Source organism: Mobula birostris, chromosome 10, assembly GCF_030028105.1.
Source record: "Mobula birostris isolate sMobBir1 chromosome 10, sMobBir1.hap1, whole genome shotgun sequence".
NCBI lineage: Eukaryota > Metazoa > Chordata > Chondrichthyes > Myliobatiformes > Myliobatidae > Mobula > Mobula birostris.
In genome coordinates, this window is record NC_092379.1 from 36597301 (window position 1) to 36614004 (window position 16704).

At 44.8% G+C, this 16704-nt stretch overlaps 1 protein-coding gene across 1 annotated transcript in view; it reads left to right on the forward strand.

Moving 5' to 3' along the window:
- Positions 1-16704, forward strand: part of LOC140203586 (serine/threonine-protein phosphatase 2A 65 kDa regulatory subunit A beta isoform-like) — a 79804-nt gene that overhangs the window by 49840 nt on the left and 13260 nt on the right. Inside the window, exon 11 of the mRNA XM_072269633.1 lies at positions 829-1016. Within this exon, the coding sequence (XP_072125734.1) occupies positions 829-1016 (188 nt within the window). The remainder of the gene's footprint in view (positions 1-828; positions 1017-16704) is intronic.

Genomic DNA, 16704 nt, shown 5'->3' on the forward strand with positions numbered 1-16704 from the left:
TCTGTGCAGTAGTTGAAGTCCGAGGTGTAAATGGTGAAGAGAAAGGGAGACAAGGCAGTCCCCTGTGGAGCCCCAGTGCTGCTGATCACTCTGTCGGACACACAGTGTTGCAAGCACACGTACTGTGGTCTGCCAGTCAGGTAATCAAGAATCCATGACACCAGGGAAGCATCCACCTGCATCGCTGTCAGCTTCTCCCCCAGCAGAGCAGGGCGGATGGTGTTGAACGCATTGGAGAAGTCAAAAACCATGACCCTCACAGTGCTCGCTGGCTTGACATCATCAGCGTATAACGAAAGGTGATGTTTATGTCCATGCATATCAATAGGAGCTATCAAAGGGTCCTGTCGGATGCTAACAGCCAGTGGCTCAATGATAACTGCAAACAAAAACGGAGAAAGGGGCAGCCTTGACGAGTCCCACGATGAATTGCAAAAGGGGAGGAAATATTCTGATTAGTGATAATAGAAGCAGATGGGTGTGAATAAATTATCTCAATCCATTTAATGAAAGATGGTCCAAATCCAAATTTCTTAAGTGCAAACATCATATATGGCCATTCCACTTGGTCAAACGCATGTTGCGCATCTAATGAAATGACTACAGCCTCTTCTGCATGTTTTGTGTATAAAGTATTGAAAGGATGTCGCAAATTAAACTGCATATATCTACCTGGCATAAAGCCAGTTTGATTTGGATGAATAATAGAACAAATGCATTGAAATCATCAAGAGATCCTTCATATGAAAAGGTATTCAGAAACCAAGACAGGGTCAGCAGGACTTGCGTCAACTTCTGACATGCTTGCAGAATCTTCTCCTGTTGCAGTGAAGGGTGTGGATGTTAGGGAGGAACACCGAGAAGTGGAGAGCCAGCAGGCCTCAGTCTTTGTCTCAGAACCCTCCAAGATCATCGTCCGACTCAGAATCCATTCCATGAAGTGGGAGGAGATGTACTCACATTACCTCTTCCAAAAGGCAGAGGGGAGCACTTTGATCCACAGCTTTAAGGAAGAGGTCTGGTAGCACCCTTGCAAATGGCCATACTGAGGAGCTGCAAATGCTTCTATGCCATACTCCTTAGTTACTCCCATTGACTTCCATTGACTTGGCAATACAGGGAATTGATATCAAAATTCATGCACTTATTTACAAATCCTTCCATGGCTTCATCCCACCTAGCCCACTTAGCCTTTCCCGGCCAAGTATCCCAAATCTTGTCTTCCCCTGTTCCAGCTCTGGATTCTAATTCTCCAGATGTTCCCACACTCTGAGACTCCCACCTTGCATTGTTATCTCTGCACCTCCTTCCAAAAAATGTCAAACCACCTGTCCAATCTCCTGTTTAACAACTAACAATTTTTAATCGTCCAAAACACTGCTGCCTTGTTCTAACATGCACCAAGACCTTTCATCCATCTCTTCTGTCCTCACCAAACAACCTAAACTCCTAGTTAAACAACATTTCAATCTTAAGACTCTTGCTTTCAATCCTGTCTGTTTCTGCAACCTCTCCCACACCTACAAATCACCCCACCCCCAATCTCTGCACCTCCAATTCCAGCATCTTGTTCAACCATAACTTTAAGCACTCTGCTATTGATGACTGTGCCTTCAGCTGTCTGTGTCCCAAACTCTGGAATCCCTTCCCAAAACCTTTCTGCCTCTCTCCCCACCTCTGTGATGCTCCTATGAAACTTCCCACCGACCAAACTCTGGTCACCTGTTCGAAAATCTCCTTTCACGGCCTGGTGTCAAATTGTGTTTGATGCTGCTGCTATGAGTGTCTCAGGACCTTTTGCTGTGTAGCTGTCAGTTCCAGTTCCGTCATAATTAACCTTTAGGCTCATCGGCCACTACAGCACAGAATCAGGTCCTTTGTCCTGTCCAGTCCGTACCAAACTATTATTCCACTTAGTCCCAGCTGCCTGCACCTGAACCTCGCCCTCTGTACCCCTCCTATCCATGTACTTATCCAAATTTCTCTCAAATGTTGAAATCAAACCCTTATCCACCACTTCCTCTGGCAGCTGATTCCACATTTGCACCACCCTCTGAGTGAAGGTTCACCCTTAAGTATTTCACCTTTCACCTTTAACCTATGACCTCTAGTTTTAGTCTCACCCTTCCACCATGAGAAAAGCCTGCTTGCATTTATCCTATCTACATCCCTCATAATCTTGGATACCTCTATAAAATCTCCCCTCATTCCCCTACACACCAGGGAATAAAGTCCAAACCTATTCAACCTTTCCCTATAGCTCAGTTCCCCAAGTCCTGGCAACATCCTTGTAAATTTTCTGTGTGCTCTTTCAATCTTACTGATATCTTTTCTTTAAGTAGGTAAACAGAACCGCACACAATACTCCAAATTCGACCTTACCTTTGTGAAAGATTGTTTCTTTACATTATAAACACCAGTTTTGTTTTTATAAAACGTATCTGAAAGTGACTTCAGGCATATTACTATCTTTACCTGCTGGTTCTTAATTATTTTGGTCAGTTTCCTCTTTTGTGTTCCCATGTCAGGTGGGTGTCACTTAAATATTCCTTAGGCCATGGGAAAGGAGTTAAGGGCAATTTATACTTCTGCATTGAATTAGTGCCACAGGTACGGCGTAGCCGCGTACCCTACGCTGTAGCCTGACGTGCATCTCCCCAAAAATGTAACCACGCGTTGCGGTGACGCAGACAGCAACAACTGATTGGTTGGCTTGATAGCATCGCATTTCCTCCTGTGCATTTCTGGTTGCTTCTTGTCTCTCAGTGGCCGGACAAGCACAGAAAATTCACCCTCCTTCTGCCTCAATCCATTCAATGCTCGTACACACCATCTCCTCCCACGTCTCGGCTCCTTTCTGCGTTGCAGTAACTTCAATAAAAGTAACTCTTGTTCAACATTTATTAGCTCCAACTGCAACATGATGCGCTCAGTTTCAGTCGCCACTGCTTGAAGTACACGAAGAAACTCAACACAGTGGCATAGAAACCCCATCGCCAACTAGCGTTTTAGCGGTGAATTGCAGAGCGACGCGGACACACCAGTGCAGAAGTATAAATGCTCACAAGGGCATAGACCACTTGCGTAGGCTACGGCATCGGCTACAGGTTAGAGCCGACGCAGAAGCATAAATCAGCCTTAAGGGTGGGGAGGGTGGAGAAGGGACAAGTGGAGGCCAAGTCAGTCAGATGACGTCTTGCATCTGGCTTCGATCGGCTGTTTCTTTGTGGCAACTATTCACCTGTCTCTCTGCTGAGTGCACAGATTGTTCTTATTAGCACTTGTTGATGTGGAAATGTCTTTGGTACCATAGTATTATATGGGAGTTGAATTCCAAAACAGTCCAATTGGCTCAACTAATCTGTCTCAATGTTTTGCCCCCCACCCCATACAAGAAAATAGTACTGATCATATTTACCCAATCAGCTCCTATCTGTCTTTAGACTTGTTTCCATCATGCACCTGTCCAGTCTTTCTGCTGCAACTGTGAACTATGAAAACAAATTTCATGGCTTCTCCAATATCTCCGGTCTTTTGTTTGAAGTTTCTTGCATTTACTGCTGTATCCATGGGCCTTTGCAGTGGATCCCATGACTACCACTGGTCCATCTTTGCAACATTTGAGAAAACACTGTCATTGCAGCATGCTGGGTTCCCTTTGTCCTTACCTACCAGCCCACGAGCCTCTGTGTCCAGCACTTCACTCTCCAAAACTTCTGCCATCTACAACGGGATCCTACCACTAAACACATCTTCTCCCTGCCCCCCCCACTCTCGCTTTCTGCTTGTCCACTCATCGCTCCCCACTGATCTCCCTCCTCCACTTATCCCTGTGAACTGCCCCGAGACCACCTCCCTCACCACTATTCAGACCCTTAAACTGTCCTTCCGTGTGAGGCGATAGTTCACCAGCAGGTCTGCCTGGGTCACCTGCTGTAACTTGGTGCAGCCTCCTCTACATTGGTGAGATTCGGCGTAGATTGGGGTATCATATATTTGAGCACCTTCACTCTATCTGCCACAAAAGGCAGGGTCTCCCAGTGGCTGTCCATTTCAATTCAACTTCCTATTCCCATTTTGGAGTGTTGGTTGTCTCCTCTACTGCTTGAAGAGGCCACACTCAGATTGGTGGAGCAACATCTCATATTCGATCTGGGTAGCCTCCAGCCTAATGGCACAAACACCGAGTTCTCCAATTTCCAGTAATCTTTCCCCACTCCCTCCTTCTGTCTGTTTCCAGCCCTCATGCGGGCTCCCCTCTTACCCTTCTCTTCACTTCCTCTGGTTCCCCCCTCCTCCTTCCCTTTCTTCCATGGTCTCTATCAGATTACCTCTTCTCCAGCCCTTTCCTTCTTCCACCTATCACCTTCCAGCCTCTCACACCCCCCTCCCCCTTCCCCCTCACCTGGTCTCGCCTATCACCTTCCAGCTTGTACTCCTTCCTGTCCCCGCACCACTTTATTCCAGCTTCTGTCCCCTTCCTTTCCAGTCTGTCCTGATGAGGGGTCTGTTTATTCCTGTCCAGAGATGGTGCTTGACCTGCCAAAGTCCTGTGTTAGTGTGACCTGTGCTGTTCCAACAAGAAAGATTCCAGTTTCAAGGTCACTCAAGTTAAGAGCAGTGGGGTAATCAGGTTGTTCTCACTGAATCCTGGTCTTCATTGGTGTGTTTTCTTGCAGGGAGTGCTGTTGGAGAGAAGTGGAAACACACTAAATAAGGAGAAGTATGTGACCTAGCATGGAGCAGTGTGCAGGGGAGCCGGCTGGATTCGAACTGGGGACCTTTCGTCCCCAAGTCCGACTCTGATGCCACTACACCACCAGTCGGGTCACAGAAGGAGTATAGATGGGGAAATGCAAGCAGGCTTTTTCCACTGAGGTTGGGTGGGACTACAACTAGAGGTCGTGGGTTAAGCGTGAAAGATGACAAGCTTAAAGGGGAACATGAGGGGAAACTCAGAGGGTCATGAGTGTGTGGAATGAGCTGCAAATGCAAGTGGTGCACGCAGACATCCCACCCTGCAAAAACTCATTTCAGGGAGGCAGCACCATCAATTTGCGAGAGACTCCTGGAACTTTCCGGAGAGGTGGGATAGCTGCGATAGAGTAGCTCCTTAGCAGATAGCCGGCTAGTTTAAATAACGTTAGTTATGATAATGAATGAATGACACCTGTTAAACTCACCTCAACATGTCTTTTACAGTCTTAACCCACCATGGGCAATAGAAAAGTCACTGTTGCAAGCAGTGCAGCGAGCAACACTGTCATTATTTTTGACACCTGTTAGGCAGGGGTACACTTTAGTGTAGTCTGGGGTGAAGTACGTTTTATATTTTCTTTTTTCTTTTTTTGGAACACTCTGCCATCCATCCATCCTCTCTCCCTGCGCCCCCTCTCCCCCCCTCCCTACCCCTCCGCCTCTCTCCCCCCTCCCCCATCTGTGTGTGTGTGTGTGTGTGTGTGTGTGTGTGTGTGTGTGAAAAAAAATCGATTTCCAGGATATTGTACATAATTTGCAGCCATCAGGGAGCCGCTGTCAATGTGCGGGTGACTCCTGCAACTTCCGCGAGAGGCGGGATGTCTGTGCATGTGAGCTCAATTTCAACATTTAAGAGAAGTTGGGATGGGTACCTGGGTGGCAGTGGTGTGGAGGGCTATTAACCCAGTGCAGGTTGCTGGGAGTAGGCAGCTTAAATGGTTTTCTATGAAATAGATCAGCCTGGGGCCTGTTCCTGTGTTGTATGACCTATGGAAGGCTATCTTAAGTATGAAAAAACAGTTCCAAGGGAAGCTAGAGACAGAATCGGATGCACCTTAGCTTTGGCAGAGTTTGCATGCTATTACTTCCTACAAGGTGAAACCTAACATCATAAATGGCTGAATTAAGATGAATGCCTTTTATGTACACTTTGAAAGGCAGAATAAAATTATACATGTGTAATTCCGTGCAGCATCTTATATCTGTCTCAGAGGCCGACATCTGAACAGCTTTCCAGAGGGTGAACTCTTACAAAGCTTCAGGCCCAATGGTACACCTGGCAAGGTACTGAAAACCTGTGCCACCCAACCAACCAGTTCTATAGGAAATGTATCTGATTGGCACTGAAAACCTGTGCCACCCAACCAACCAGTTCTATAGGGAATGAATCTCATTGGTACTGAAAACCTGTGCCACTCAACCAACCAGTTCTATAGGAAATGTATCTGATTGGCACTGAAAACCTGTGCCACACAACCAACCAGTTCTATAGGGAATGAATCTCATTGGCACTGAAAACCTGTGCCACACAACCAACCAGTTCTACAGGGAATGTATCTCATTGGCACTGAAAACCTGTGCCACCCAACCAACCAGTTCTATAGGGAATGTATCTCATTGGCACTGCACTCACCCTTGCACCAGCTGGTCAACAACAATGCCTACGTCAGCCTACTGTTTATTGATTATAACTCAGTGTTCAACATCATCATTCCTTCATTACTGATCAACAAGCTTCAAAACCTGAGCTCCTGTACCTCCATCTGCAACTAGACCATCGACTTCCTGATCGGGAGATCAAAAATAACATCTCCTCCTCCAGGACAATCATCAAAGGCTTATTGTAACTTATTTATTTTGTTTTCTGTATTGCAGCCACAAAAAACAAATTGCACAACATATGCCAGTGATAATAAATTTGATTCTGATTTTATAATGAAGGTCCACGAACAACGCATTATTATGCATTTTAAACACTATTTATTTTGAAACTTGTAGCAATTTACTGTCTTTGGGCTGTACTTTTGCAACTTTGCACTTTACAATTGCTGCAAAGCAGCTAATTTCCTGTCATATGAGACAGTATTAATAGACCTGGTTATGGTCTCACTGGAGACTTTGCTCCAGGAGGTCATCATGCCCTTAACAATAAGTACTGTAGAACTGGTGAGTAAGGCGAACAGATTGAAATTACAAATGAGGCTAGTATGTGGATCCAGACAGCACCAAGAAAACTCCAGTCCTTGTATCTATTCAAGAGACTGCAGAATGGATGAGCAAAATTACCATAGTACGATGGTATAAAGAATACATTTTCCAAAATCCCACCTCTTTCTTCTTGAGGTTCCCCTCAACTGGAAGGAAGTAAACGTAACCCCACTCTTTAACAAAGTTGGGAGAAGACAATTGCAGAGAAAATACTTAAAGCCTATCATTGAGTGAGTGGCAACAGCACATTTAAAAAAGTAGGACTGATCAGTTGGACATATCGGGCCGAGGCCCTTCGTCAGGATGAACTGATAGAAGAGCTAGTAAGAGATTTGAGAGGGGGAGGGGGAGATCCAAAATGATAGGAGAAGGCAGGAGGGGGAGGGATGGAGCCAAGAGCTGGACAGTTGATCCTCTCATATCCCTTTTGCCAATCACCTGTCCAGCTCTTGGCTCTATCCCTCCCCCTCCTGTCTTCTCCAATCACTCTGGATCTCCCCACTTTCAAATCTCTTACCAGCTCTTCTTTCAGTTCACCCTGACGAAGGGTCTTGGCCCGAAACATCGACTGTACCTCTTCCTAGAGATGCTGCCTGGCCTGCTGCGTTCACCAGCAACTTTGATGTGTGTTATGGTAGTAGGGAATGGTATTGGATCAAAGAGAGAGAAACTGATTACCTTGGAGGTCTGGTACAAACATTAGCTTCCTTCCTGATCTCTAGTGTTGTCTGTGGAGTCTACACATTCGTTCTGAGATCCCACCAGATGCATCCATTCCCATTAGGAACTTGCTGTGCTGCTACTGAGGCACACTCAAAAGATGTGCAAGTTACTAGGTTAATTGATTATTATAACAGGAAATCAGATTAGTGTAAATGAGCTGTTTGATAGAACGGACACAATGGGTCAAATGTACGAGGTCCCTATGTTGTACAATTCTGTGACTAATAACAGGGGCCAAGCAGAGCTGGGACAGCCACTCATCCTGACATGAGAGGAAGTGGAGAAAGGCTCATTGCAGAAGTTTGTTTATGCCCAGAATCTTTATGGAACATTCTCCTCTCTGAACTTCAGTAAGATACCTAGTTGAGGTGCAGGTTGCCTTACACAAAGTACTCACTGAAATAAATCACCAGCTACAATTACAACAACAGGGAAAGAACAGCATTGCCTTTTAATGTGGTGACAACTCTTTAGCATTTGGCTTCTCTCAGATTGGAGCTGTTTTTAATAACTCACAGTTAGTTGTCCTCTGTTGTGTAAGAGATATTAAGACTGTTCAAATTTACTGAGAATGTGCAGTAATTTCACTGGAGTTGCAAGCTGAACTAGGGTACAGGGCACAATTACTGCATGCACATAATTTGCAGGCAACACTGGTATATTTTAGAAGGTCATAGCATTTCCTCAAGATCCAGTTGACGTGACCATTGGCAGTGAATCATGTAGGTCAGTGCCCAGCATACTAAATGCAGTCATGATACATTCATTCTGTGGTGGTCCACCTATCCCATTTAGTAAGCACCCAGTGCTTCTGACCCTACACCATCCTGTTCTGCAAGGGGCAATACAATTTGTCGGTAAGTGTCACCTGGTTGACATGGTTATCTTGGTTGAAACGAGCAGTTTGTGTAACCTGTGAGATTTGGATTTGGGGGTCAAATGTTGGTGCATGGATAGAACAGGTGATGTACTCTAATGTTACATATGAGGCCTGATTTATAGTCTGATGCAAAACTGGTGATTTACTAGTCAATTAGGCTGTTGGTGCAGTTAATGGAATATGACTTTTGAAGGTAGGCTTATTGATCTTGACCGTTCTTTTGAGATCATTAAAAAAATCGAAGCAGAATTAGGTCACTTTGCCTATTCATGTATGTCCTACCATCAGTGCAATCATGGCTGATCTTCTACCTTACTAACCCTGCATCCATTTATCAGAATGGTGGATTCCAGTTAATGGGGAGACATCAGGATCAGTACATTTTGGCCCAATGAAGTGGCTGCCACAATTAGCCAAAGTTTCATGAAAATAGTTTTAAAAAGGCTAACTATGTTCAACTGAGTAACAAATTATGTACTTAAATAAATACAGAACAAATTAGAATATTACCAATATAACTGTAGTACTATGATAACACCTAATAGTTCCGACAGCATACAGTGTACGCTGCTCTGTTCTTTTTGATTGACTGTAAATGAACAAAATCAGTGTTGAAGTCATGTCAAAAATTGTTGCTTTGTCACTTGGCATCAGTAGGCTCAAATGAATACCATAGCACAAGCATACGCAATTGATGCTATTTAAAAGCTATTTGCTCTAAGCATGTTGTAGTGTCTCATGGCCAGACACATGCACACAACTGATGCTAGTTAGAAACTGTTGCATTCTCCAAATCCTCATTTTCATTGTAGCATTCAAGATGATTGTCAATATCTTAACTTTCTTCGTGGTTTCTAATTTGTTGAAGCAGTGAAATTGTTTCATTTTCATTCCCAGCCATTTCTTGCATCTCCAAGCCTGACTGCTTGAAACTGTAGTGAGAAAAACAGTTCTGAATTGTCTTACTGCTTATTTCTCTCTACCTATCCCTGACATAAACCACTGCTTTTTTGAACACAAGCTGATGATATTTAAAAACTGTTCACTCTAAGCACGGTGTACTATTTAATGACACACAAGTGCACACAACTGACACTAGTTAGAAACTGTTTGGCAATACTCTCCCCTCCCAGTTAAGAGACATAGTGTCCCAAATAAGTGAGGAAATTCTGGCTATTTTTTTGATTAGTTTATGTTGATTTAGAGTTGTCCCAAATAAGTGGCTGTCTGGATTAACTGATAGGATAACTAACCAGAATCCACTGTACAGTATATCATTTATTCACACCCAGTCCACTCCTGGTGCAAGGTCTCAGCCTGGAATATCAACTTATATTCTTCCTCTGCAGATACTAATTGATGAGCTAAGTTCTTTCAGAGTTTTGTTTTTGCTGGCAGATCCCAGAATCTACAGTCTCGTTTGTTTTCATATCCTTCATTAGCTCGAGAGACCAGATCTCTTTACAATATTCCAGGCACAATCTTACCAGATATTTATATAAATGTACTTGAATGTTATTATTCTTGTACTCCTTCTCCTTTCAATAAAGACGAGCAAACCATTTGTCTTTCTAATTGTTTGCTGTATTTTGGCATCAGTGATTCACGTACACTGGTACCCAGGTCACTCTGAGCACCAACTCCTTACAGTCTCTCATCATTTAACTACTCTACTTTTCTATTTTCCCTACCAAATTTCCTCTTGCACTTTTCCACATTACACTCCATCAGCTGTGACCTTGCAGATTCACATAACCTGCATGAATCCATTTAAAACCCAAAAGATACTGCAGATGCTGGAAATCCAGGACAACACACACAAAACGCTGGAGGAACTCAGCAGGTCAGGCATCATCTATGGAAATGAATGTTAGAGTGAATTTTTTGGGGGTAATGATTTGTTTACATTTAAGTGACTTTGGCCACCAGACTTCTACTTGACAATGCACTTCCTATGCTTCTGGCACCGTAGTTTGACCTGATGCTGTAGTTTTGAAGACAGTATTATCTATGCATTATAAATATTAATTGTTTTCTATGTTAGCATGGGAAATGCCAAATAAATGTATCGTAGACTTAATTTACATTCCTAAAGGCTGTCGATACCAACCCAGACATGTTGGCGTTGGAAGGAAAGGATGGTGTGATATTTTGTATGTAGCCTCAAAAGGAAGCATTGTCTATAACTTTTTAAGTAGCGATTGCCTTTGTGTTTAGCATATAAATATTGAGCCCGCATTGGGCTAGCAGACCTTTCTGCGGAAGGTGTCTCCGTCCGTAAGATGCCTGCTGTAGCTTGTGTCGAATAAAGAGGCTGCTTTGTACCTACCAGTGACTCTGTCTCTCTGATGATTTCGTCCACGCTCCAACAATGAATAAACTGTTGATGCTTCAGGCTGGGACATTCCATCAGGACTGGTAAGGAAGGGAGAAGATGCCAGAATAAAAGTGTAGGGAGAGGAGAAGGAGACCGAGCTTGAAGGTGATAGGTGAAGCCAAGTGGATGGGGGAGGGGGGAATGATGTAAGAAGCTGGAAGGTGACTTGCAGATGTCGGTGGGACGCAACTGAAACAAGAGGGATAAAATGGAGTTGTGGTATGTGGATGCGAGAGCAGGCAGAAACAATGGGCCTACCCAACCATTCAGCTTTGTGAATCTTGGGACCAGGTGTCAATTCTCTGGACACCTCCTCTTACTGACCCCTTGAAAAGGACCTCACTTGGGACCATCAGGATATTGTCTCTGACACCACCAGCAACCTCACCGGCTCTGGAGATCTCCCAACCACTGCCACCAACCCTCATTGTTCCCTTATCCCACACTGCAACACCTCGTATTCCAACTAAGTAGTCTTTAAGCTGATGGCATGAACATTGATTTCTCTTACTTGAATTACTTCCGGTAATTTTGCCCCTTCCATTCCCCACTCTGGCCTCTTACTACCTCTCCTCCCTGTTTATCACCTCCCTCTGGTGCCCTTCCTCCTTCCCTGTCTCCCATGGTCCACTCTCCAGTCCTTTACCTTTTCCACCTGTCATCTCTAAGCTTGTTACTTCCTCTCTCCCTCACCCCTCCTCCACCCACCTGTCTACACCTATCACCTTCAAACTTGTCTTCCTTCCCTTACTCCTCCCTTCATATTCTGGCATCTTTCCCTTCCTCTCCAGCCCTGATAAAGGGTCTTGGCCCAAAACATCGGCTGTTTATTTATTCCCATAGATCTGCTGAGTCCCTTCAGCATTTTGTGTGTACATCCATTTAAAACTTCTCTGCATCATCAGACCCCAACTTGGTATCATTAGCAAACATGGATACTGTATATTACTGTAAACCCTCTCAACAAGATCATTGGTATTGACTGAATATTAGAGCTCAACATCAACTCCTGCAACACTAGTCAACAACCTCCCAATCTCAAAGTGACCTATTTATTCCTGGTCATTATTTTCTGTTTATTAACTGATCCTCAACCCACACAAGAATATTTCCTTCAATCCCATGTGCTTTATGATTTCTTCTGTGGCACTTTATTCAAGGTCTTCTGAAAGTCTAATGAGCAGCATTACTGTCTTCCTCATCAATTCTCAGCAAACTTGAACAAGTTACACGCCAATTCTGATCAGTCCAACTTTTTCAAATGTGCTGTTGCCAGTCACTCAATGATAGGCTTTAAGTATTTTCTCTGCAATTGTCTTCTCCCAACTTTGTTAAAGAGTGGGGTTACGTTTACTTCCTTCCAGTTGAGGGGAACCTCAAGAAGAAAGAGGTGGGATTTTGGAAAATGTATTCTTTCTACCATCGTACTATGGTAATTTTGCTCATCCATTCTGCAGTCTCTTGAATAGATACAAGGACTGGAGTTTCCTTGGTGCTGTCTGGATCCACATACTAGCCTCATTTGTAATTTCAATCTGTTCGCCTTACTCACCAGTTCTACAGTACTTACTGTTAAGGGCATGATGACCTCCTGGAGCAAAGTCTCCAATGACACCATAACCAGGTCTATTAATGCTGTCTCATATGACAGGAAATTAGCTGCTTTGCAGCAATTTTAAAGTGCAAAGTTGCAAAAGTACAGCCCAAAGACAGTAAATTGCTACAAATTTCAAAATAACTAGTGCTTAAAATGCATAATGATGCATTGTTCGTGGACCTTCATTATAAAATCAGAATCAAGTTTATTATCACTGGCATATGTTGTAAAATTTGTTGTTTGTGGCTGCAATACAGAAAACAAAATAAATAAGTTACAATAATTCTTTGATGATTGTCTTGGAGGAGGAGATGTTATTTTTGATCTCCCGATCAGGAAGTTGATGGTCTAGTTGCAGATGGAGGTACAGGAGCTCAGGTTTTGAAGCTTGTTGATCAGTAATGAAGGAATGATGGTGTTGAACACTGAGTTATAATCAATAAACAGTAGGCTGACGTAGGCATTGTTGTTGACCAGCTGGTGCAAGGGTGAGTGCAGTGCCAATGAGATACATTCCCTATAGAACTGGTTGGTTGTGTGGCACAGGTTTTCAGTGCCAATGAGATACATTCCCTATAGAACTGGTTGGTTGTGTGGCACAGGTTTTCAGTACCAATGAGATTCATTCCCTATAGAACTGGCTGGTTGGGTGGCACAGGTTTTCAGTGCCAATCAGATACATTTCCTATAGAACTGGTTGGTTGGGTGGCACAGGTTTTCAGTGCCAATGAGATACCTTCCCTATAGAACTGGTTGGTTGGGTGGCACAGGTTTTCAGTACCAATGAGATTCATTCCCTATAGAACTGGTTGGTTGGGTGGCACAGGTTTTCAGTGCCAATGAGATACCTTCCCTATAGAACTGGTTGGTTGGGTGGCACAGGTTTTCAGTACCAATGAGATTCATTCCCTATAGAACTGGTTGGTTGGGTGGCACAGGTTTTCAGTACCAATGAGATACATTTCCTATAGAACTGGTTGGTTGGGTGGCACAGGTTTTCAGTGCCTTGCCAGGTGCACCATTGGGCCTGAAGCTTTGTAAGGGTTCACCCTCTGGAAAGCTGTTCAGATGTCGGCCTCTGAGACAGATATAAGATGCTGCACGGAATTACACATGTATTATTTTATTCTGCCTTTCAAAGTGTACATAAAAGGCATTCATCTTAATTCAGCCATTTATGATGTTAGGTTTCACCTTGTAGGAAGTAATAGCATGCAAACTCTGCCAAAGCTAAGGTGCATCCGATTCTGTCTCTAGCTTCCCTTGGAACTGTTTTTTCATACTTAAGATAGCCTTCCATAGGTCATACAACACAGGAACAGGCCCCAGGCTGATCTATTTCATAGAAAACCATTTAAGCTGCCTACTCCCAGCAACCTGCACTGGGTTAATAGCCCTCCACACCACTGCCACCCAGGTACCCATCCCAACTTCTCTTAAATGTTGAAATTGAGCTCACATGCACAGACATCCCGCCTCTCGCGGAAGTTGCAGGAGTCACCCGCACATTGACAGCGGCTCCCTGATGGCTGCAAATTATGTACAATATCCTGGAAATCGATTTTTTTTCACACACACACACACACACACACACACACACACAGATGGGGGAGGGGGGAGAGAGGCGGAGGGGTAGGGAGGGGGGAGAGGGGGCGCAGGGAGAGAGGATGGATGGATGGCAGAGTGTTCCAAAAAAAGAAAAAAGAAAATATAAAACGTACTTCACCCCAGACTACACTAAAGTGTACCCCTGCCTAACAGGTGTCAAAAATAATGACAGTGTTGCTTGCTGCACTGCTTGCAACAGTGACTTTTCTATTGCCCATGGTGGGTTAAGACTGTAAAAGACATGTTGAGGTGAGTTTAACAGGTGTCATTCATTCATTATCATAACTAACGTTATTTAAACTAGCAGGCTAGCTGCTAAGGAGCTACTCTATTGCAGCTATCCCACCTCTCCGGAAAGTTCCAGGAGTCTCTCGCAAATTGATGGTGCTACCTCCCTGAAATGAGTTTTTGCAGGGTGGGATGTCTGCGTGCACCACTTGCATTTGCAGCTCATTCCACACACTCATGACCCTCTGAGTTTCCCCTCATGTTCCCCTTTAAGCTTGTCACCTTTCACGCTTAACCCACGACCTCTAGTTGTAGTCCCACCCAACCTCAGTGGAAAAAGCCTGCTTGCATTTCCCCATCTATACTCCTTCTGTGACCCGACTGGTGGTGTAGTGGCATCAGAGTCGGACTTGGGGACGAAAGGTCCCCAGTTCGAATCCAGCCGGCTCCCCTGCACACTGCTCCATGCTAGGTCACATACTTCTCCTTATTTAGTGTGTTTCCACTTCTCTCCAACAGCACTCCCTGCAAGAAAACACACCAATGAAGACCAGGATTCAGTGAGAACAACCTGATTACCCCACTGCTCTTAACTTGAGTGACCTTGAAACTGGAATCTTTCTTGTTGGAACAGCACAGGTCACACTAACACAGGACTTTGGCAGGTCAAGCACCATCTCTGGACAGGAATAAACAGACCCCTCATCAGGACAGACTGGAAAGGAAGGGGACAGAAGCTGGAATAAAGTGGTGCGGGGACAGGAAGGAGTACAAGCTGGAAGGTGATAGGCGAGACCAGGTGAGGGGGAAGGGGGAGGGGAGTGTGAGAGGCTGGAAGGTGATAGGTGGAAGAAGGAAAGGGCTGGAGAAGAGGTAATCTGATAGAGACCATGGAAGAAAGGGAAGGAGGAGGGGGGAACCAGAGGAAGTGAAGAGAAGGGTAAGAGGGGAGCCCGCATGAGGGCTGGAAACAGACAGAAGGAGGGAGTGGGGAAAGATTACTGGAAATTGGAGAACTCGGTGTTTGTGCCATTAGGCTGGAGGCTACCCAGATCGAATATGAGATGTTGCTCCACCAATCTGAGTGTGGCCTCTTCAAGCAGTAGAGGAGACAACCAACACGCCAAAATGGGAATAGGAAGTTGAATTGAAATGGATAGCCATTGGGAGACCCTGCCTTTTGTGGCAGATAGAGTGAAGGTGCTCAAATATTTGATACCCCAATCTACGCCGAATCTCACCAATGTAGAGGAGGCTGCACCAAGTTACAGCAGGTGACCCAGGCAGACCTGCTGGTGAACTATCGCCTCACACGGAAGGACTGTTTAAGGGTCTGAATAGTGGTGAGGGAGGTGGTCTAGGGGCAGTTCACAGGGATAAGTGGAGGAGGGAGATCAGTGGGGAGGGTTGAGTGGACAAGCAGAAAGTGAGAGTCGGGGGTGGGGGGAGGGAGAAGATGTGTTTAGTGGTAGGATCCCACTGTAAATGGCAGAAGTTTTGGAGAGTAATGTGCTGGATACAGAGGCTCGTGGGCTGGTAGGTAAGGACAAAGGGAACCCAGTGTGCTGCAATGACAGTGTTTTCTCAAATGTTGCAAAGATGGACCAGTAGTAGTCATGGGATCGACTGCAAAGGCCCATGAATACAGCAGTAAATGCAAGAAACTTCAAACAAAAGACCGGAGATATTGGAGAAGCCATGGAATTTGTTTTCACAGTTCACAGTTGCAGCAGAAAGACTGGACAGGTGCAGGATGGAAACAAGTCTAAAGACAGATAGGAGCTGATTGGGTAAATATGATCAGTACTATTTTCTTGTATGGGGTGGGGGGCAAAACACTGAGACAGATTAGTTGAGCCAATTGGACTGTTTTGGAATTCAACTCCCATATAATACTATGGTACCAAAGACATTTCCACATCAACAAGTGCTAATAAGAATAATCTGTGCACTCAGCAGAGAGACAGGTGAATAGTTGCCACAAAGAAACAGCCGATCGAACCCAGATGCAAGACGTCATCTGACTGACTTGGCCTCCCCTCGTCCCTTCTCCATCCACCCCACCGTTCAGGCTGATTTATGCTTCTGCGTCGGCTCTAACCTGTAGCCGATGCCGTAGCCTACGCAAGTGGTCTATGCCCTTGTGAGCATTTATACTTCTGCACTGGTGTGTCCGCGTCGCTCTGCAATTCACCGCCAAAACGCTAGTTGGCGATGGGGTTTCTATGCCACTGTGTTGAGTTTCTTCGTGTACTTCAAGCAGTGGCGACTGAAACTGAGCGCATCATGTTGCAGTTGGAGCTAATAAATGTTGAACAAGAGTTA